This window comes from Corvus moneduloides, chromosome 9 (genome assembly GCF_009650955.1).
Source record: "Corvus moneduloides isolate bCorMon1 chromosome 9, bCorMon1.pri, whole genome shotgun sequence".
NCBI classification, from domain to species: Eukaryota; Metazoa; Chordata; class Aves; order Passeriformes; family Corvidae; genus Corvus; species Corvus moneduloides.
In genome coordinates, this window is record NC_045484.1 from 31,756,899 (window position 1) to 31,778,876 (window position 21,978).

The 21,978-nt window shown below is 54.0% G+C and overlaps 1 protein-coding gene across 1 annotated transcript in view; it reads right to left on the reverse strand.

Annotated features, from left to right (window-relative positions):
- Positions 1-21,800, reverse strand: part of LRRC7 (leucine rich repeat containing 7) — a 103,822-nt gene extending 82,022 nt beyond the window's left edge. The window contains exon 1 of the mRNA XM_032117672.1: positions 21,740-21,800. Within this exon, the coding sequence (XP_031973563.1) occupies positions 21,740-21,764 (25 nt within the window). The 5' untranslated portion in view covers positions 21,765-21,800. The remainder of the gene's footprint in view (positions 1-21,739) is intronic.
- Positions 21,801-21,978: the final 178 nt, after the last annotated feature.

The following is a 21,978-nucleotide window of genomic DNA, read 5'->3' on the forward strand; positions in this document are numbered from 1 at the left end:
GCTGCCCTCTGGGATAAAGGACACTGAACTCTCTGTAATGTCATGGATTTCCTACTGAATCAAACACAAACTCCTGGAAAAGCCAAATCCCACTTCATTTCCAACAGCAGTGCTCAAGACTTGGAGGAAATGTGCAGAATTTAGGGCACCTGGGGACATAGGCAGTGCTGGAGGAACTTGATGATCTTACAGGGCTTTTCCAACCTAAACAATTCCATGATTTTAACCCCAGCAAGGCACTGGAATCTCGGTGATAGTTCCAACAATTGAAATAATTCTGAGTCTGAAGGTTTGAAACCAGCACTGGCTGAGCTGGGCCTGTGAAATGCCAGACAGATGCTTGTGTTTTGGGGTGAAATAAGGTCATTCCTGCATTGCCTGCCTTCCCTCCTGGATACCTACAGCGTTTTTTAAGGCAAACAAGTCATTTCAGGCTATCAATCCTGCAAATTGCTCTCTGGAACAAAACCTTAAAACTTTGCTTTATTTTCTGCGCTGGAAACATTCTCCTCACTGGAGGCAGGGTGATTAAATCCCTGATCACCCAACTTGCACTTAGAACGTCTGTCAGGAGAACTAAACGTGGTGTTTATGGACAGAGGTTAAAGCCCACTTTGGAAATCAGTCCCTGGGTGTCCATTCGGGAGCTACCAAGCTGCTAAACACTGGGAAAAGTGCACAGCCACCCTTCAATAACACCAGGGCCTCCCTCTGGATACTCACTGAGGGCATCAGGCCTCTATTTGCAGAAAGGAAGGCGGAATTCTGCCGCCTGCAGCCAGGGAAAACCGGGGTCTCTGCTCCTGGGAGAGGCATGGGCTGGATCCCAGTTAAAACCCCTTGAATGCCACGCTGTAAATGTGTAAATGCAATTACACTCTGGGCGTTTTCATTATACTGTGGGGTCCCTCCTAAAAGGAATTTCAAGAAAGGATTTTCCTGTTAGTTCAGAATTTACTGCCAGAGGATGCTGGAATTATGGAATGGATGGATTGGGAGGGGCCTTAAATCCCATCCAGCCCCATCCCATTCCATGGGCAGGGACACCTCCCACTGTGCCAGGGTGCTCCAAGCCCCAGTGTCCAACCTGGCCTTGGACACTGCCAGGGATGGGCCAGGAATTCTGCTCACTGCTGGACTGACTGCAGGAAGGAGGCACAAAGGAATTCTCAGGGAATTCTGCAGTAGTGACAAGACTTAAACCATGATTTGACCTTTTGTGCTCAGCTTAGAAACCCAAGAATGAACTCGGCTGTGCTCACTGCTTCAGGAAAGAACCCCAGATCCATATTCCAGCTGTTTCACTGGATATTTCACACTGGTGGATCAGCACACGAGGTTTCTCTCTCTCTCTGCACCCCCAGATCCTCTCAGGGGTTTATTCTGTGTTCAGTGACCTCATTAAAAACCTGGAAGTTTTTACCTCGCTGAAGGAGAGGGGGAACATGGGCCTGAAGCCATTCCTGGAAATTCCTTTGGTCTTTTTTCTCCTCTCTTGTTCATTTTTCTTTTTTTAATTTCTTCCTTGAAAGCAAGAAAGAGACCCCCCAGCTCCAGCTCCACTCATTATCCCAGGGCTGCTCCCACCCTGGAGTCCAGCAGGAATGAGGAATCCCTGCTCCCCCACCTCCTTCCTGGACATTTCTCCCTGCAGACACGGATGTGGCTCCCCCTGGAATCACTCCTGCACCATGCATCCCATCCCATCCCATCCCATCCCATCCCATCCCATCCGCTTCCCTTTCCAGAGCACAGATGTTTCCCCCCTGCACAGATGTTCCCACTGACACAGGCGATCCATCATGGAATCACCACTCCAAGTCCAACGATTCCTGCCACCAAACCCTTCCCTGGGCTAATGAAGCCATCCAGGAGAATGCCTGGAGATGGGAATCAGGCTTTGGACCTGCAGCTGGGGCTCCCAGATGCTGAGTCCCGTTCCTGGCACGCACAGATCACAGAATCATGGAATATCCTGGGTTGGAAGGGACTCACAAGGATCATGGAGTCCAGCTCCTGCCCCGCACAGGACAATCCCAAAATCCCACCCTGGGCATCCCTGGCAGCGCTGTCCAAACACTCCTGCAGCTCTGGCAGCCTCGGGGCCGTGCCCATTCCCTGGGGAGCCTGGGCAGTGCCCAGCAGCCTCCGGGGGAAGAACCTTTCCAATATCCAAGCTAAACCCCTGGCACAGCTCCAAGGGAAGCTCTTTATCCAACACCCAGGACATCCTGACAGGGTGAGCACAGTGCTCGGCTCCACTCCTGCTGCTGGAATGGGAGCCCGAATTAATGCCATGCATATTCATTCTCTGTTTTGTGTATGTATGTGGCATTTGGAACCAGGCTGCTTCAGTCCCTGATTTCCATGATTTCCACAGGAAAGGACTCGTGCATTGCCCACGGAGGGCTGGAGCCATTCCCAGCACCCACCCGGCACACGGAGCAGGACACAGAGATCTGGGAGTGTGGGATTGCGGGAACCCTCAGGGACAGCTCCTCAGGAATCACAGGCTCCCCTCCCATGGAGTGAACGGATTCACCCTCACACTGAGCTGGATTCCAAGAAAATGCCAAAGAATATGGATTTTAATTTGCCCCAGTGACAGGACCCAGGGAATGGCTTCCACTGCCAGAGGGCAGGAATGGGTGGGATATTGGGAAGGAATTGTTCCCTGGGAGGGTGGGGAGGTCTAGGAAAGCTCTGGCTGCCCCTGGATCCCTGGAAGTGCCCACGGCCAGGCTGGACATTGGGGCTTGGAGCAGCCTGGGACAGTGGGAGGTGTCCCTGCCATGGCAGGGGTGGCACTGGGTGGGCTTTGAGGTCCCTGGCAGCCCAAACCATTCCCTGGTTCTGTGATGATTCCACATTCCATCTGTTCAGCTTGAACATTTTCCTCATGGATCCTCCCTCCAACCTGTCCCCCTCAGCACCAGAGTCCCTCCCTGTGCCGGCACCAGGGCCTGCAGTGTCTGACACCCCCAGCACTCCTCATTCCCTCTTCAGCGCCTCACTCCCCACTCCTCCCACTCCAAATTCCCTAGAAAAAGGGATGCCAGAATCCTGTACTGGTTTGGATTGGGAAGGACCTTAAATATCCCCCAGTTCCGCCGCTGCCGTGGGCTGGGACAGTTCCAGCTGGAGCTGAAGAACCTTTCACCCTCCTCACACCAAGTTCCCCCAGAGGGAATCCACAGAACAAACCCCTTCTGGAATGGCATCGATGTCCCACGGTCCAGCCAGGGCTGGCACTGGGATGCTCCTGCCCAGAAATCAGGAAGTGCTTAAAAAGAAAACCAGCTACAAAATCGAGGCCAAATACCTGCATTTATAGTGGCTTGTTCCCATATTTAAACATCTCTATTCCTATTTCCTGTATTTATTTATGCTTGCGTGTTTGCATATGGAAATAATCCCTGGATTTGCTATATTAAGATATATTTGCTTGTTTAGATATTTAAATTTGTGTGGTTTGGGTGTTGATGTATTTATATGTCCATGTTTGTATTTATAAATGTATATATTTATCTACTTGCACATGAGGTATTTATAAATGCCTATTTATGTTTATATAAATGCATATTACATAATTATAGTTATTTATTTAGACAGAAATATTTTTCTAAATTCACCTTTTAACTAAAGAAACATTGGGAAAATAATTGATGTAACTGAGTCCCTTCAGAGTTAAAAGCAGGATATATTTTTAAATAAATATATTTAAAAATATATTTTAAAATAAACACATTTTAAAGTATAAATTTGGTAATTTTATATTCATTTCCGTAGTAAAGATGTTATTTTTAAGTTCTGGAATTCCTTTCCTGTGCATCCCCCATACTTAACTCGGAATGACAGTAATGGGAATTGTAGGAGCCCTTTTTTAGGAGCAGAATGAACCTTTTAACTGCTTTATTTGGGTTTATTTGCTGGGTTTTAGCCCCTGGTGATAACAGCTCTCATGTCACAGAGGAGATTTATATCCTACAAAATGCAGGGCAAGAAATTTGTCCCAAAAACGACTGGATTTTTTTTTCCCTATCTCCTTCCCTGTTACTGATTTGCACCCAGAAGTGTTGGGAGTTTTCTGGGATATAAATTCACCACCCTCTGGTTGTTACAGCACTCGGGGATATTTTCATGTGAGAAACACGAGGCCAATTCCAGATGCACTTTCCCTGTCATCCGTTTAAATTCCATTAAAAATGGATGGCAGGGCCAACAGGCACCGGGAGAAGCTGGATCTGAGGGACACCAGGAGAGTTTGGATCTGAGGGATACCAGGAGGGGCTGGATCTGAGGGACACCAGGAGGGGCTGGATCTGAGGGATACCAGGAGAGATTTGATTTTTGGGATGTGGCAGCCCCAGCTCTCTGTCAGGCCTGGCTGCCTCTCATCCAGGCTGGATCCTCCCAGGAAGCTTCTCCAGGCGTGGGATTCCAGAGGGGTCAATTCCCCTTGGGATCGAGTCAGAGAAGCTCAGGATGGTGGGAAGGGACCCACAAGGATCAGGGAATCCAACTCCTGCCCTGCCCAGACCCCAACAATCCCACCCTGTCCCTGAGGGCGTCAGCCATCCCCAGCACTTCCAGCGGAGAATTCCAGCGGGGACTCCAGATTTCTGAGGGAACCACTGGGATTATGTCAACCCTGCCGAGCCCATTTTTACTCAGTGATGCAAAACATCACTCAGTGCCCAGGGCTACTCCTGCCTGCTACTCCCAGCTGCTCCAAAGCTCCATTCAGCTTCTCCGACTCAGAATAATGGAATTCCTTCCTCCCTTCTCCCTTCTCCCTCCATCCCAAACAAAACCGAGACATGGCAAATACACGTTTTTTTGCCACTGACCAATTTTCTCCAACAAAAAGAACCCAACACAACTTCTCTTATCAACAGCCAGGAAAGAAAAGATGGAGCTCCTGGTTAAATATTAAAATCCTGGTTTGTTTCCATTACAGGACCGGTTCAGAGCCCTCCAGAACTGGAAACATTCCAAGGCTGGGATGTGCCCGTGGTCCTGTCACAGGGGATTCCACTCCAACCTCCCAACATTCTCCTTACGTACAGCACAAGGCACCACTGGAATTCCTGGGTCGGACCCAAGAGGGGAAGTGCTTTGCTCTCCCAGGAAAGCTTGGAGTGTCCTCTAGCTCCACAGCCACACGGAACACTCAGGGGGTCTGCAAGGGATGTTTCCAGCTGGGAAGGGGAGAACAGGGAATGAAATGGAGATGGAGGAAGGAATGGGTGACCAGCTCAGGGCTGGCAGGCCTCAGTCACTCCAAGAACCAGGATTTCATGGAAAGAGCTCATCCCAGCTTCCCACTGAAGCCATGGAGAGAACACTGCCTGCATTGTGCCCGGCACAGCTCCCACCACGGATTTTGGGAATGCCAGTGGCTGGGACAGCTGCCCCAGGAGCCATCCTGCAGCAGCCTGAGGCAGCTCCATCACCCCTTCCTGGTGCTGCTTCCCAGGCTCTGCAGAGTGGGATTCATCCCCACACCACGTCCTTAAACATGGATTTGCTCACTGTGAGTTCACCTGTGGAGATCCTGCTGGTCCCTTCCCAAGGAAAAAGGGATGGGACAAGAGGAACAGCCTCATGCTGTGCCAGGGGAGGGTCAGGTTGGACAGCAGGAGGAATTTCCTCGTGGAGAGGGCGGTCAGGCCTTGGCACAGCTGCCCAGGGCAGGGGTGGAGTGCCCATTCCTGCAGGGATGTAAAGCCCTGTGGATGTGGCACTTGGGGACCTTGTCCCAGGTGGTGGCCTTGGCAGTGCTGGGGGACTCGATGCTCTCAGAAAGCTTTTCCAAGCTCGGTGATTCCATGATTCCCTGATGTTGGGGAGCACTCCCAGGCAGGAGCTACAGGTGTGAGGATGGCCCGGCCCCTGCTCCCGGCAGCTGCCGGAGCCGAGCCAGGAGCAGCTGGATACAGAACAGCTGAGTTCCCTCATGGAGACACAACTCCTGGTCTGAAATAACCTCCCTGTTTCCCTCCTGCCCCTCAGTCCTGTGCAATTCCCTTTCCTCCTGCTGTTAGCACAGATCCATCACTTACAAATCCCTGTCCCACAAAAAACGCCCAGGACTTCATTAAGAAAATCCAAAGGATTGTGACTCCCTGAATATTTCACAATCAGGAACACAACAGCACGAACGACAGCAAATACAGGTGAGCTCTAGAAGCACTGGGAAGCTGGGAATTCGGTGGTTTAAATGAGATGTCCAAAGGTTTGCCTTTTGCAATCCTTCCCAGCTGGGCCTCCTGCCAGAGGCCATCCAGGAGGGATTTCCCAGTTCTCAGCTCCTCCTCACACCTCAGTGCCCAGCTCAAATCCAGCACCTGAGGATCCCAGACCGAGCTGATACCTCAGGATTCCACCTCAGCTTAGGCAGTCAGCTGCAATAATGTTTACTGAAGCACAGCTGGGCAGCAAAACTTGAACCAAATCTGGGAAGATTAAAATAAATCAGACAAATTTGCATTCTACACTGAATTTACCCACAATATTTATCTTTAGTTGTCCAGTTATCCCCACTGGGGATTTGGAAATACGGGACCCAGCCCTTACTCCTGAGTTTGTGCCTCCTTGGGCAAAGGAGGAGCAAACTGGGAGCTGGGGCTTGGAGCAGCCTGGGATACTGGAAGGTGTCCCTGCCCATGGCAGAGGTGGCACTGTATGGGCTTTGAGGTCCCTTCCAACCCAAACAAAAATAATAATTAATTAAATAAATAAAGACTCCTTTCTTTTCTCTCTTGCTTTGCCTCGTCGAGGAGTCTCTCCTCTCCTTTTCCCCAAGAAATCCCAGCGATCAGCCTCATTTCCACCCCCACGCCAGGAAGGGACTCATTTCTCTCCTGTGCAGCCTGAGCTGGAGTCTCCCCCTCCCTCCCCTTGTTCTCAGCTGTGCACTTACAACTGCAAAGGTAAAATGAACACATTTCCCTTTCCCTGCAGCGTCCCTGAGGTTCGGCTCCGAGCACAGCCCTTAATGAGCAAACTGCTCCAGAGTTCAAACCGTGTCCTGCTTCCCTCAGCACCACGAGGCCCTCAGAGCACGGATGTGCCACGAGAAGAACCTCTGGACACAGAGTTTAATGAACTCCTGATCCCTGCTCCTTCAAAGACACCTCCCACGAGGATCAGGAAAGGAATTCAGAGAGGTTTCTGCCTGGAAGGCTTCCCTGAACAGGAGTGAGTGGTGGAAGAGAGAGTCTGAAATTAAATTAACTTGAATTAACCCAGAGCAGCAGCTTTACATCATTTTCCTTCAGGTTTTCCCCAGATATCTGAGGATTTTTTCCCAGATACCTGAGGAAAGGCAGCAAATCCTGTCCTGGTGTATCGGGAACACCTCAGCACAGTCCACGTTCCCTGGGAGACTTTTCCAGAGTCCCTGAACAGCGCTGGGGATTTCTCTGCCTTTCTTAAAATTGATTTCCTTGTTCTGCAGATCTGGCAGTGGCTCAGGAGATAAGAAAGCCACCAGCAGCTGGGGAAGTGTGAGTTTGCCCCAGTGCAAGGCACACAATCAGCCCCAAAAGCCACTTTCTTCTACAGTTATTTAATTCAGAAAATTTACATTTTCCAGACAACTAAATTGCCAAAAATTGCCAGCCTCAGGTGGCAGCTCCCCTTCCCTGACTGCTGAGTTTGGGTGAATTATTTCTCTTGGAAATGAGCAAACAGGGTGGCACTGCCTGTCTCAATTTGTAAATAATGGTACTTTTTCCTATGGTATCATGAGATACTGTCCCTTTTTACTGCTCGGGTGTGTATCCTGATTTATGGAGTGTTAAATCATCCCTGGAAAAGCAGGAGGTGGCCTGGGGTGGTTTCCAGCACAAGAGAGCCACTCTGGCAGTGATTACGCACCAGATAAGAGCAGTTTTCCACATTTTGCAGGAATTTCCCTGCTTCCCAAACAGGAGCTGGAAGAGCTCAGGCCAAAGGGGTGTCCTGCTGATCGCTGCCAAGATTTTGGGAAGAAATCTAGAAATAAAATTATCGGTCACTTACTGGAGCAGTGAATGTATTGATGCCTCCATAGATGGTTCTAATGTTGGATTAAGGAGAATTTACAGGAACTTCTGGGGGTTTACCTCAGCAAGAACCTCCAGGGCAGTCCAGACCAACATTCCCTATTTTCCATAGTGCCTTCTTTCCCAAAAATCTGTGGGATTGTAACTCTCTGGAGCCTTTCTGTTCTAAGACCATCCAAGCTGGCCACAGGCGTAACTAAAAGAACACCTTTGTGGCAAATTGCACTTCCTTGGCAAAGGGAATTAGGAGGGAGCAGGGAGCTGCTCCACCACGTTAACGGAGAAAATGGGATAGTGGGAAGAGCTGCAGGCCCGGCAGCCTGACACTGATCCTGCACAGCCCGACGGAATCAGCAGCACACAACACGATTTAGGGAGAATTACAGCAGCTTAACACAATTAATGCCACAATTAATGCCAGCCCGCGTGTGCCTCCCAGCCTGCAGCGCCTCAGCGGCTGCAGCATTCCCAAGGACCACAGCTCCTGGGATGGGCTGGATGTGTTCCTGTAGACCACAGCTCCTGGGATGGGCTGGATGCATTCCCAAGGATCACAGCTCCTGGGATGGGCTGGATGTGTTCCTGTAGACCACAGCTCCTGGGATGGGCTGGATGCATTCCCGAGGATCACAGCTCCTGGGATGGCCTGGATGCATTCCCGAAGATCACAGCTCCTGCGATCCCAGAGCCTGCAGCAGGAGCTGCACTCCCAACAGGGCTCAGGGTACTGCACTGAAGGGCTTGGAATTCCAAAGGAAAACTTGGGAAAAGAGGCCTCACTGCCGGTGGGAACCTCCACAGCTGGAGCGGGGCCTAATCCAGGGAACAGCTCCGAGCCTTTGGTCACTTCAGCTCTTCCCCAAAGCATCAGGCAGGGAATCATCCTGTGCAAGGAAAACCAGGGACAGGGCACGGGGAATGGCTTCCCACTGCCAGGGGGCTGGGATAGATGGGATACTGGGAAGGAATTCCTGGCTGTGAGGGTGATGAGGGGCTGGAATGGATTTCCCAGAGCAGCTGGGGCTGCCCTGGATCCCTGGCAGTGCCCAAGGCCAGGCTGGACATTGGGGCTTGGAGCAGCCTGGGACAGTGGGAGGTGTCCCTGCCATGGCAGGGGTGGCACTGGATGAGCTTTGAGGTCCCTTCCAACCCAAACAAAATTTAAGTTCCAAACCTCCGGGAAAGCCAAAGGGAGGAGTGCCAGGTGGCCCTGGGACTGTGCTGCAGAGGGGGTTGGGACAGCAGGGAGCAATATCTGCTTGGGCTGTCGGAATAAAAGGAGAATAAAAAGCGCAGAGCACAGCCAGAGCTGGGCCTGTCCTCAGCAGTGCCACAGGCCCTGGGGAGGGGCAGGGGCGTTCCCCAGACCCTCACTCTGAAGCACCAGCCCCCCCAGCAACGTTCTCCTGCGCTGGGATAAAACCCATAAAAGACCCATTTTGCACAGCTCAGGTCTTTGTAAAGCAGATTTGTTGCTAATAATGCTGCAAGAGAACCTCAAATGTGAGGTGTTGGCAGAAATACACACGCTCAGAGGGCAGGGACCGAGGGACAGCCAGCCAGGGCCACCCAAGTGCTGGGCAAGTCAAGCAAAAGCACTGCAAGAGGCTCAGAGGGGCTGAACTGGGTGAAGGTTCCTCACTAATCCCAACTATACCGAGGATAAGACACATCCAGAGAGCTGGAAAGGGAATGAGAAGATTCCAAGGTGTTCAGTGTGCCCCCCGGGCTATGGTCGGGGTCTGTCCCCTCCTCCCAGTGAGCTCTTTGTCCAGCAGGATGAAGGACACAGGCACTGCTGCCTTCCCTTCCATACAGTCCTTTTTAATTCCATGTATTTTCCTCCCAGAGAGCCACAGGAGCTGCTGACGCATCTCCAACCTTTTTCTTAGAGATTCATCAGCTAAAATAGATCCCACATATAAGAATAGGAAGTTTAATGAGTTCACACTCCTATGATGTAACAAGTTAAATTAAAAACACCGAGCTCGTAAGATTTAATAACAAGCCTTTTATGGTCATTTCGCTTTTCCTACAGGAAAACTTCCTCCTACCAAAACTGGGAAGGATATTTTTAAAACCTGTGGAACTGGAAGCAATGTTGGAAATCATCACAAGGAACAAAGCCTTTCAGGGACAGACAGAGTGCCTGAGAGTTTCTTCTGGAATCGCTGGAATTCTTGCATTGGAGTTCATCCCAAACCCGTTGAGGAGAATGGACAGGGACCTTTATTCCATTGGTGCCACATCTACAGGGCTGTGAAATCTCTCCAGGAATGGGGACTCCACCACGTCCCCAGGCAATTCCACCACCTTTCCATGCAGAAATTCCTGCTGCTGTCCACCCTGAGCCTGCCCAGCCCAGCCTGAGGCCGTTCCCTCTCCTCCTGTCCCTGTTCCCTGCCAGCAGAGCCCGACCCCCCCGGCTGCCCCCTCCTGTCAGGGACTTGTGCAGAGCCACAAGGTCCCCCCTGAGCCTCCTTTGCTCCAGGCTGAAAGTGGGAAGTACAACCTCCATTTTAGGGTGAAAAGTCCCAGAATACGTAAAATAACGAGCCCTGGGTTTAATCCTCCCCCTGCAGCATCGTCCCCTTCACAGGGTAACAAAACCCTCACCCAGACATCAAACACAAACATGTTCAGCTCACAACAAACAAAGGTCATTCAGACCAAACCGGAAAGGGAAAAATCCAAAAAAATTTAAAGGAAAGTGCCTGGCGATGCCAATGAACATTACCAAAAAAACCCCAAACCAATCCCCACCAAACTCCAAATCCAAACCCCAGCTGCCAAAGGCACACGGGCTCCGATCCCTAAAATATTCCAAATATTCAGTGCTTGCACTCCCAGATTTGAAATAAGCTCTGGTTCGTGCAAGGGCTTAGGACGAGCTTTGGGATGGTGTGTCAGTGCTGCTCCTGCAGATGGGACAGGCAGGAATGCCAGCCTGGGCTGGGTGTGGAATTGGGCTGGGATCAGGCTGGAGAGCACAGCCCTTAAACCCCTGATCCAGCGATTCACGGTCCCTGGCAAAGCCTCCAGGGCTTTCCACAGGTCAGGGAAGGGCGAGGAGCGTGCCCAGCGGGGGCGAGGTGGCACCTGTCACCTCCTGCCACAGCCACCCACAGAGGTGCCAGCGCTGCCTCACCTGCCCCGCTGTGAGGAGGAGCAGGGCAGGCAGTGCCCACCCTGAATCCCAGAGGTTATCCCAGATCCCGGCACATTCCAGGATCAGGGAGCTGCTAACACCAGACCTGGGTGTGATCCCGGGATAGGCCATTCCCCGAGGAGTGGGACTGGGTGATCCTTGTGGCTCCTTCCATGCAGCTGGAATCACACTGGGACATTCACCTTCCTGTGCTTTAGTGCTGCCACAGCCCTGAAGGAAACCCTGATTAATTAACCCTCTTAATTACCATCAATGGCTAAAGGAATGGGATTTTTAAGGGCTCAATGTTTCTAAAGAAAGATGAATTTTTGTCCTCCCAGAAACCACCACACTGAGGGCAAAGGGTCAGAGGAGTCTTTGGAGAACTTTGTTGATGATGTTAAACTTAAAATCGGGATTTTAACATCTCCCACTGGCACAGGGTGCCCAGAGCAGCTGTGGCTGCCCCATCCCTGGAGAGTGTCCAAGGCCAGGTTGGAGCAGCCTGGAACAGTGGGAGGTGTCCCTGCCCATGGCAGGGGTGCGATGGGATGAGTTTTAAGGTCCCTTCCAACCCAAACCAGTCCAGGATTCTGTGAAAAGCTGCTCTACCAAAAGGTCAAAGAAGGAATCCAACTGTCAGACACACAGCTTCACAGGAGACAGGGAATACACGGAAGAGAAATCCCAAAATTGGTTCTCTGCCACAACTTCTCCCCCCACTTATTTTACAGAACGCTGCATCAATTAAACTGAAGAAAAAGGAGGAAAAAGGACAAAAACCACCCCACGAACATAAAAATTGCAATATTTGTGCTGGATCCACAACCCTGCAGCTGACACAGGGAATGCTGACCTTCAGCAGGCCCTGGGGTTCCTGGATTTAATGCTCTGCCTGCTGCTCCCAGTATGGAAAGTCTCCGGAAAACACTCAAACAATCCATCAAAACCACGGCAGAACGCTGCCGGGAGATGCCACCTTTATTTCATCACTTTCAGGAGTTGCTGATTATCTCATCCACAAAGCTCTGCTGCTCCAGGCTCCCACGGGGCTGCTCCAGGCACTGTCCCAGGTGAAATGAAGCTGCAAATGCGAGCAGCAGGAGCCTGGCTCGGGGCTGGCAGCACAGCCGGGGCAGCCCTGGCTCCGGGAACAGGGAACAATCTGCTTCCCGAGCAGGGAAAAGGGAATTCACCGGCAGGGGCCAGCGCCCCTCCTGCCCGGAGGGCACCGACCACCTCCCAGCTCAGCCCGGGGACCAGCACTGGGCGCTCCGAGGGAAGAGCGGGCTGGGCTCGTTGTCAGAGACTGCTCCACGCCGGGACAGATCCCGGCTGATTCCTGCTTCGTATGGACACTGCCTAATCCAAGAATTCCTACGGAAAAGGATGCCTCCCGTTCTCAGCTTCTCCACGTGCCCTGGACTAAAGTTATCAGTGATTTGTCTGAACCTGTGAAAATTAAGGTCACGTAGCTTTCACATGAGTTGCAGGATTTTGTTCCAAATTGCAGAATCCTGGGATGGGCTGGGTTGGATTCCACAGCTTTTTGGGGTGTTTTCCCCCTTTTTGGGATTCCCACTTGGATTTCGTGGGACGTCCTGTACAGGGACAGGAGTTGGGCTCAATAATCCCGAGGGTCCCTTCCAACTCAGCGTATTCTGGGATTCTGTGGAAGATCATTTCATTCCAAGCCTCAGCTCATCTCCAACCCCCAAAGCTCCTCGAATTCCATCTCTAATTCCTAATTTACCCGTGCAGAATAAACCACGGCTCGAGTTCCTTTAGATCCACTGCACTCCACCCACTAAACCTTGTCCCAGGACTCTCAGAACCACTCCAAACAAACCTGGCTTTTGCTCCCCTTGTTGACAAATAAATCACAAGCAGCTGAAATCCCATAAAATTAAAAATCCTGCTCCAGGAAATCCATTACAAAATCGTTACAGATCTTCCAGGAAACCTGGATTTCTTTCCTGGCATGCTTCCTCAAAGCAACTTTAATAACAAAGCCCTCATCTCCACAACAATGCCATGATGCAGTTTGCTAATTAGCTTTTTCCACTCCTTAATTAAGAAGTGTTCATGTTGGATCTGCAGTTAAACGGTGGCAGCAGTCACCGCTCTGTGTTTTATTTCTATTTCAATACTTATTTGCTTTATTTTCTATTTATTTTATTTCTGCTTCCATTTCAAAGTCCCATTTTAATTCCCGTTTGAATTAGCTGGGTTGGAGCTGCTCCAGAGGGAATTTTGGAAGCTTTTTTAAGACAAACATGGATGAGTCTCTCAACAGAGCACTTGATTCACCCAAGAGCTCCCACAGGTCCAGCACCCTCCTGTCCGCACTGGGATCCAAGGAATGCACTCTGTGGAGCTCTCCTGACTCCAGTTAAATTACGAGGACACAAAGGAGTGGGATTTGACCTTCTGGGTATTCCAGAGAGCAGGAACAAGCTGTGGGATAGCTCAGAGTCAGATCTCCCACATCTGGGCAGACACTCCTGGGCAGAGAGGAATTCAGTCAGGCTGAGTAAAAAGCAGATGTGCTTGGATGTGGGGATGAGCTGCCCAGGAGGTAGGAGGAAACAAATAATCACTGGAAATCACAGTTCACAGCTGACAGCAAGTGCCCTAATATTAAAAGCTCTTCCCACCCCACAATCTCCAGGCACTCTCTGTTGGAAATCCAGCAGGGAAATGTTGGTTACTGCAACTCCCTCCCTGGAATGATGAGTTCAGGTGACCAGGCAGGACCAAATCCAGCAGAAGGAATTCAGATTCACCCAGTCCCAGGCTAATCTGACAGCTGACACCAGGGAGGTTTTTCCTGCCTTCACCAACCCTATGGATGATATTCCAGCTGTGGGAGCTGCACAGAGGAGATGCAAATCCTGAGAAACAGAATCCCAGAATTATTGGGGAAAAGCTCTCCAAGATCACCAATGCCCACCTTGTTCCCAGCCCAGAGCCCTGAGTGCCACCTCCAGCCCTTCCTTGGACACCTCCAGGGATGGGCACTCCAAACCTCCCTGGAGTACCACTCTCCTGCCTCCTTACTCCCGCCTTAGTTTGCATTTCCCACAAAATCAGTTGGAACAAAAAAACTGAGGAAGGAAACAAATCAGACAAGTCCTTTGTGTGTGGATTTTCCCAGCCCTCCCCATGGATACAGAGTGACCTTGGGGATGAGATTTATCCAAAGCCACCACTCCAAACCCAGGATGTCTTGGATTAAATCCAGGCTGACACCTTGCCTCACACCTACTGGTGCTGAATGTGTCCCCCCAAAACAGCAGCTCTGCTGAAAGGCCTCTGCCTGGCAGCTCCTGCAGCTCCACGTTCCACTTGTCCAAGTTCCCACATGGTTGTCATCACAACTGGAAATGTTCATCCAGCAGAGTGGGAATGACATCCCAGTAAAAGAGTGCCTTTCCCTGGCAGGTGGAGACAAGGACAGCCCTGGAAAATGCACAGAATTCCTTGTTTTCAGGATTTTCTGTGCCCAGGCTGGAAAGCTGATGTGCTCCCAGTTTTTAGTGTGGCCTCTTTCCTGGGTATTTCTGCAGGAATCCTGAAAAGTGGCTTTGCTGGGAAAAAAAACCCTGAGAAAAATACTGCAGAGTCTGCACCCCCAGAACAACAAATACAGAAAACCCTGTTCTATGGTCCCAAGAAAAATTCCTACAAATCCAGTGTATTCACTGTGCTGGTGCTCAAGGTTCATGGAGAACATCATTCCCAAAATGACACATCCAGCAGGAATCCCTGGAAAAGGACCCTGGGGACAGCGAGCTGTCCCTGAGCCAGCGGTGCCCAACGGGATCCTGAGGGACGGCGAGCTGTCCCTGAGCCAGCGGTGCCCAATGGGATCCTGAGGGACGGCGAGCTGTCCCTGAGCCAGCGGTGCCCAATGGGATCCTGAGGGACGGCGAGCTGTCCCTGAGCCAGCGGTGCCCAATGGGATCCTGAGGGACGGCGAGCTGTCCCTGAGCCAGCGGTGCCCAATGGGATCCTGGGGTGCATTGGGAAGAGCATTCCCAGCAGGGCAGGGAGGGATCCTGCCCCTGTGCCCAGCCCTGGGGGCACCTCTGGGGTGCCGTGCCCAGCTCTGGCTCCTCAGCCCAGCAGGGCCAGGGAGCTCCTGGAGCGGGGCCGGCGGAGGCTGCGCAGCTGAGGAAGGGCCTGGAGCATCCCCGTGCCCAGCACAGGCTGAGGGAGCCGGGGCTGCTCAGCCTCGAGAGGAGCCCCAGCTGAGAGGGGCCCTCAGCCCTGGCTGTCCCTGGCTGCAGGGAGGGCTCAGGGCAGGGCCCGGGCTCTGCTCCGGGGCCCGGCAGCGGCACCAGAGCCACGGGCAGGGCCTGAGCCCAGGAATTGCCCTGCACAGGAGGCAGAACTGCTGCCCTGGGCAGGGCCAGCCCTGAGCAGAGCCCAGAGAGGCTGTGGGGTCTCCTTCTCTGCAGACATCCCAAACCCACCTGGACGTGTTCCGGTGTCACCAGCGCTGGGTGACCCTGGTGGGCAGGGAGGTTGCACTGGATGATCTCCAGAGGTTCCTTCCATCCCCAGCCATTCCCTGGTTCTGGGCCTGACTGGCCCAGAGCCAACAGCATCCCTGCTCTGCCATCCCTCTCCCCTCTCTCCCAGCAGACCTTCCCATGGGGCAGGGACCCTGGAGCCTGGGTGACCCCACAGCCACACCCTGAGTGACCACGGCCACTCCAGCCTGGCCATCTTCCCCTGCGGCCTCAGCTTTCCCAGGAACCAGCACAGAACAAGCCTCACTCCACTCCTGCTCCTCCATGACCATCACAAAACCCCAAAGGATTTGGGAGTGATGCCCCTGGGCAGGAATACTTCATGCAGCCATGAGTGTTCCTGGACAAAATCCATTGGAAGGTAATTCCACCCTTTCACCAGCCTAAGGAACCCCTCCCCCTTTGTTCCATGGGTCTGTATCCATCCTCTCACCCATGTTCCCTCAGGACACCGTGCAGTGCTCCCAGAACTCCTGTATTCCCTACGTTTCCCTGCGTCACACAGCAAAATCCCCCTGGCACAGGGGTGGGGAGCAGGGCCCCGCTGTGGGACACGTCACCGTGCCGTGACACATCCCAGCTCCTTCCACCATTCCCGGCTGCCAGCACAGCCAGGAGGCTGCAGCAATGCCACCAGCATGGCTGGGGGTGGGAGCTCCCAGCCAGGGGGAAGGAGGGATGCACAGTTCCAGGAGAAACAGCACCTGGCTGCTCCCAGGTACCTGCACTTGGCAGCTCTGCAGGTGCGGAGAAGCATCCCCCACTTCCAGGCCCAATTCCTTGAGGGCAGAGCAGGTCACGCCACGCTTTTGCCAGGAAAAGAAGAAAGCCCATTGCGTATTTCTGCTTCCTAATCCAGCCTGGAGAGCACCAGGAAGATCAAACTGCGTTAGTACTGCAGGAGAAAGCACTGATGGATTTAGGGGAAAAAAAAAAACCCTTCTCCATATAAGGGCTGTGAACATTTTCCCACTTAAGACAACGTGTGGGATCATATTCACAGACACAGAAATATGTTCTGTTCCCTGACACCCACGGGCCTGGAACACCGGGCTGAAGTGCTGGCAGGAATCAGAACCATTTGTTAAATACAAAAAATGTCTCACATAATTAGGGAGCTGCTGAAAGCCCCCAATTTAGTGCTCAGGCTGGAAAATGTAGGAATATTTCTTGGAACAACAGGCAGAGCTGCCTCGAGGTGGGGACGCCGCACACACAGCAAATACCTGGGGCGAAATCAAAGTGCAACGAGATTCCAACACCTTCAGGAGGATAGAACCAGGATATCCCCAGCTGGGAGGATCATCAAAGTCCAAGTCCTGATTTTAACGCTAATTATGAAGTGAGTGTCCCCTTCCCAGCCTAATCCCTCCATTCCCAGCATCGCTCCATCACCACCCCCACCTGCCCCTCTGGTCCAGGCTGGCAAAGTGCCCTTCTGGCAGGAGCAGGGGGCCAAAAACATCTCCCAAACATCTCCCAGGGCTGAGGAACCTCTGCCCCAAAGACTCTTCAAAGGTCAGCACTGAGAAGGGCAACAGCGAAGGGAAGATGGAAGGGGGTGTTGGGAACAGAACTTACAGATGTGTCTGGATGGAGCTGATTTTTTTAAATTTGGGAAAAAAAGCAAGAGAAGCAGGGAATGCGAGGGAATGATTTGACCTGGGAAGAGATGGAGACAGAGCTCCTGGCAGCCACAGCTTGGCTCCTCGGCCCCCTAAGCCACCGAGATCCCCCTGCCCTGGCAGCAGCTCCTCATCTCCCACCAGGGTTGGTCCCCCCCTCAAAGCCACCACGGTCCCCCTGCCCCGAGCTGCGTCCCCCGGCAGCAGCTGCCCAGCCCCGCAGAGTCTGTCCCCCCGAAGCCACCAGGTGTGTCCCCCCGAAGCCACCAGGTGTGTCCCCCCCGGGCCGTGTCCCCTCGGCTCTGTCCCCCAGCCCCAGCACCTCTGCAGAGCAGGGATGGGTTCTGCAGCAGGGACACCAAGCGCCGGCGCCGGCCCCGCTCCCGGCTCCTGCCGTAGCTCAGGGGAGGGGTGAATCCGCTGCCCCGGCGGGTTCCTCTCGGAGGGAATTCGGGAATGCCGCCTTGCCCGTGCCATGCCATCCCTTCCTTCGCGGGCTGCCCTCAGGCCGCCGCAGCAAAAATTTCAAAGCGACAAAAAAAAAAAAAAAAAAAAAGTGCCCAGCAAAGTGGTGCTGTGGAATGAGCGGCTGCGAAACAATCCCGGGCTGAGCCGATCCAAGAGATCCAAGCTTTAAATCCCGCTGGACCCTGCGCTCCAGGGCAGCTCCGGGACCGGGCTGGGTGCCTGAGCCGCCGGCGCGGCTCCGTGGCAGCAGCAGATGGATGCTCTGCCTGCCCCGCTGCTCTCGCTGTCCCACGGGGACGATTCCCGAGCTCCCACGGCTGTCCAAAGGCTCCTTAATCCCGGATTTTATTCCCGGCGGATCCCTCGGCCGATTGCTTGATTTCAATCCGAGCTCCCGAGCATCCAAGTCCGAGCAGCAGAGATCTCCCAAGGACGTCTTTACATCTCCAGCATCCTCGGAAGAGGAGCGGTGCCTGGCGATTCACGTGACACGGAGCCGAGCGCTGGATTCCCAGCCATGGGAATGTGCCCGGCACTCCTAGTCCCACCGGCTGCTCCCTACATCCCGGTTGCCGGGGCTGGATAAACTCTGCTGCTCCCCTTCACCCAATTGGTGAGAAATTCAGATTATTTCTGCTCACTGGCCACTGGTTCCTAGCCTAGAAAAGGTTAAATTTGCTCTCCACAGATTCTCTTCTCTCCAGCTCTTATTTCCAAATCTTTTCCCCAGCAAAATATTTGGGGGAAAAAAAAAAAAAAAAGCAGCGTTTTCCTCCGATGAGCTTAAACTCCTGTAGCTCTAAAGTCATTCACTCCGGATCCAAGGGAACTAAAGGATGAGGAATGTTCTCCTCCTTATAATAAAAAAGAGCCTTCCTGAGCTTACAGCTTCTTTTCTTCTTTATTCGCCAGAACCTGATCCATTAACACGGCAGTTGCTCCCCCTTCCCAGAGCGCTGGGATTTAATGCTCCTTTCTTTCGCTAATTTTGCGCTTGGCTCCAGCCCTGCCGGCAGCAGCCTCTCCCCAGGGCTGTCAGACCTCCCCAGCCTCATTCCCAGCTGCTTCCAGCCATCCCTCTTCATCCCTCCACCTTCCTCTCTTCCCCAACTTCTCCGCAGCTCACACCAGGAGGGGCGGCTCTGCCCAGTCAAACACGGAGGATTTCTCTGCTCTCGACAAATTGCTGCATTCCCAGGGAAAAAAAAACCCAACCCAGCCCCGAGTTCTGCAAGCCTTGTCCTAGGATTTGATGCAATCTGCAAATGAAAGCCTACGGAAACCACGCTAAAATTAGAGGGAGCTGAGATGAAAACCAAGGACACATCGTGGCTCTTGGAAATCTTTAAATAGGGCTTGGTACCACCTCGAGGAGCTCGGGCTGTGCTGGGCTCACATCCACCGAGATCCTTAACTGGGATTCTCGAGTGGCCCTGGATGTTCCTGGGACACCTCACGAGGTGCTGGGGGTGGGTTCCCACCCCCAGCTGTGTCCCAGCGGATTTTCCCAGTGCTGATGATCAGCCCGATGGATTCACACCCTGGAGGGGAGCAGTTCCTCCTCCACCTGCTCACAGAACATCCCCAGCCCTTTCCCAGGTGGGAACAGCCCAGATGGGCAGCCCTGGACCACGGCCGGGCTCCTGGGCAGCTCCAGGGATGGAGCCTCTGCTCCCCCATCACCCAGGGGAGGGGGTGTCAGCTGAATTCCAGGAGGATAAAATTCCCTGAATCCCTGGGTGGATAAAATTCACCATTTCTGAAGCCCTGGGAAAGCCTTGCTGTCCATCAGTCTCCTCTCCCTGATCCCAGGCCTCTCCCAGGTTTGCCAAGGCCCAGCAGCTCCGGGGGGATGGTGCTGGCCCAGGGGACAGGGCAGAGCTGGAGTGGCTCAGTGGCCACGGGGCTCTGGGGGGACACTGGGGCTGCCCCCACACAGCCCCAGCCTGTCCTGCCAGGGCCACGCTCCGAGGTGGGTCCAGCCCTGCTCCCCTGGCACGGATTTCCATGTCCTGCTGTGTTTGGGATCCCTGGAGTCTCTGCTTTAGGACCAACGCTCCCAGCAAAGCCTTGTCCAGATGCAAAGACCTCAGGGGTGATTAATTTCGTTAATCTGAACTTTAGGGGCTCTAATGGTGCTGCTGCCTTGGCATATTCCAGGGACAACGGCCAAGCTTCCTTTTAAAATCCTCTCTGTGGGATTTTAAACTTTAACCAATTTTAATGCATTGTTAGGAAGCAGTGACAAATTCCTGCAGGCCCAGGGAATGGAGAATTTGCTGCTGGGCAGGCAGCACTCCTCCTTCCCGGGATTCCACTGCCTCCAGCCCGGCTCTCCGCAGCGTTTGCTCCTGAACTGCAGCTCCTCGGATCCACCAGGCACTCAGGAATGGTTTTGTTACTCCAGCAACTGCGAAAATCAGTGTAACGTAACCCCCCTTTTTTAGGGATTTCACATCAGCCATGGAACAGAAGCACAAAGCTCCTCCTCTGTGAGGTAATTAAAAAATAAAAACGCTGCTTTACCCAAGGAAAAGTTTTACAGATGGAATACAGGCCAAGGTTAGAGTTCACAGGGACACCAAGGTAACATGGCACAGCACGGTATTGGATTATAGAATCGTTGAATTTTGGAATAATCACAGGACTTAACAGTGTTTGGAAAATGAAGAGCCCTCCTTTCACTGCGGCTGCAGGCACAGGAAGCTCCGTGACCTCCTGGAGGCCCATTCCCTCTCCACACCCACACCTCCGAACCGAGGCAACAAGAACATTCCCAAAAACAGGTCATGCTTTCCAAGATGCACAGTTCATCCCTGCCGATGCCGGTTCTGAGATCAGCTGTTCCTATTTCTTTCCCAAGTCCTGCTACTTCCCCGAAGTGGCTGCAATCTGCGCCGGGAGGTTGCCATGGCGAGCGAGCATCCCTCCCTCCCTCCCTCCCTCCTCCGTGAGGAGCTGAGCGAGCAGATGCGGAACAGCAAAACCCACCGGATTAAGTCACTTCTCTTGTCATGGAATGGTGAGGAAAACGCGTTGGATTTCAGCTGTTCCTAAGGATTATTCTCACGCGGAACACCTGAGGTTAAAGACACCAACCAACGGCACGTGGCCGGAGTTTTTAGCTGGAAATCATGGATGGACAGGAGCAAAAGGAAGGGATTTAGACGGAGTGAGGGGCACGGCAGAAATATCCACCGGACCGTTTCTATTTCCCAAAAACCGAGGAACTTTCAGCAGGGCTCTCCTATCCATGACCCTCCCCGGCCCAGCCTCCCAGAGAAAACGAGCAAACCCAGCTCGGTGCCCTCGGCACACGCTGTCCCCGGGCAGCGACACGGACATGGGGCCGCGGACGCGGGCTCCGAGCGCCACGGCCCAGCCCTGCCCAGCTTCCCCCAAATCCCCCGGCACGGGGATGAGCCGCTGCCCATGGCCCCGCTGCTCCCCACACCCCGGGCACCCAACTTGAGCACCCGCCGGCCTTCCGCAGGCGGCCGGGACGGACACACGGGCCGGGGCCGGCCGAGGGACGCAGCGGCGGCGCCACGCGGGACCGCGGCGATGTCCCTGCGCGGGGGGAGCCTCCTCCGCACCTCCCCGCGCCTCGCCGCGGCGGCACCGGCGCTGCGAAGGGCGCAGAATTTTCCAGGAGCTGCGCCGAGCCCGACCCCCGTCGCAGGCAGGTTCCGGGAATCGCGCCCGAGCTGTCAGCGCGCCGCGGGGGCTGCGCGGGGGCGGCGGCTCCGCGCCGAGCGAGCCCGGGCTGCGCGCACCGAGCGCTGCGCTCCCCGCGCTCCTTTGTCCTCGGCGGAGCCGCCCCGCGCTCCCTCCCCGCGCCCGGGGGCGTGGGCGGCCCGGGCATCCCCGGGGGCTGCGCGCCCCCCCCGCCCCGGCCCCGCTACTCACGGTGCAGGCGGGAGCGCGCGTCCATGCGCGGCCGAGCCGCGGTGCGGGGGCTGCGCGGGCGCCGCCGGGGGCTGCCCGCGGCTGTCCCGCCGCCCGCCCCGCCGCGCCGCGGAGCCCAGGGCCGGGCCCGCTCCGCCTCCGCGGGCGGCGCCCAGACACAAAGCGGCGGCGGCGGCGGCGGCGGCGGCGGGGCGGGTCCGGTCCCGCTGCGCGCCCGCGCTGCGCTCCGCGGCGGCGCA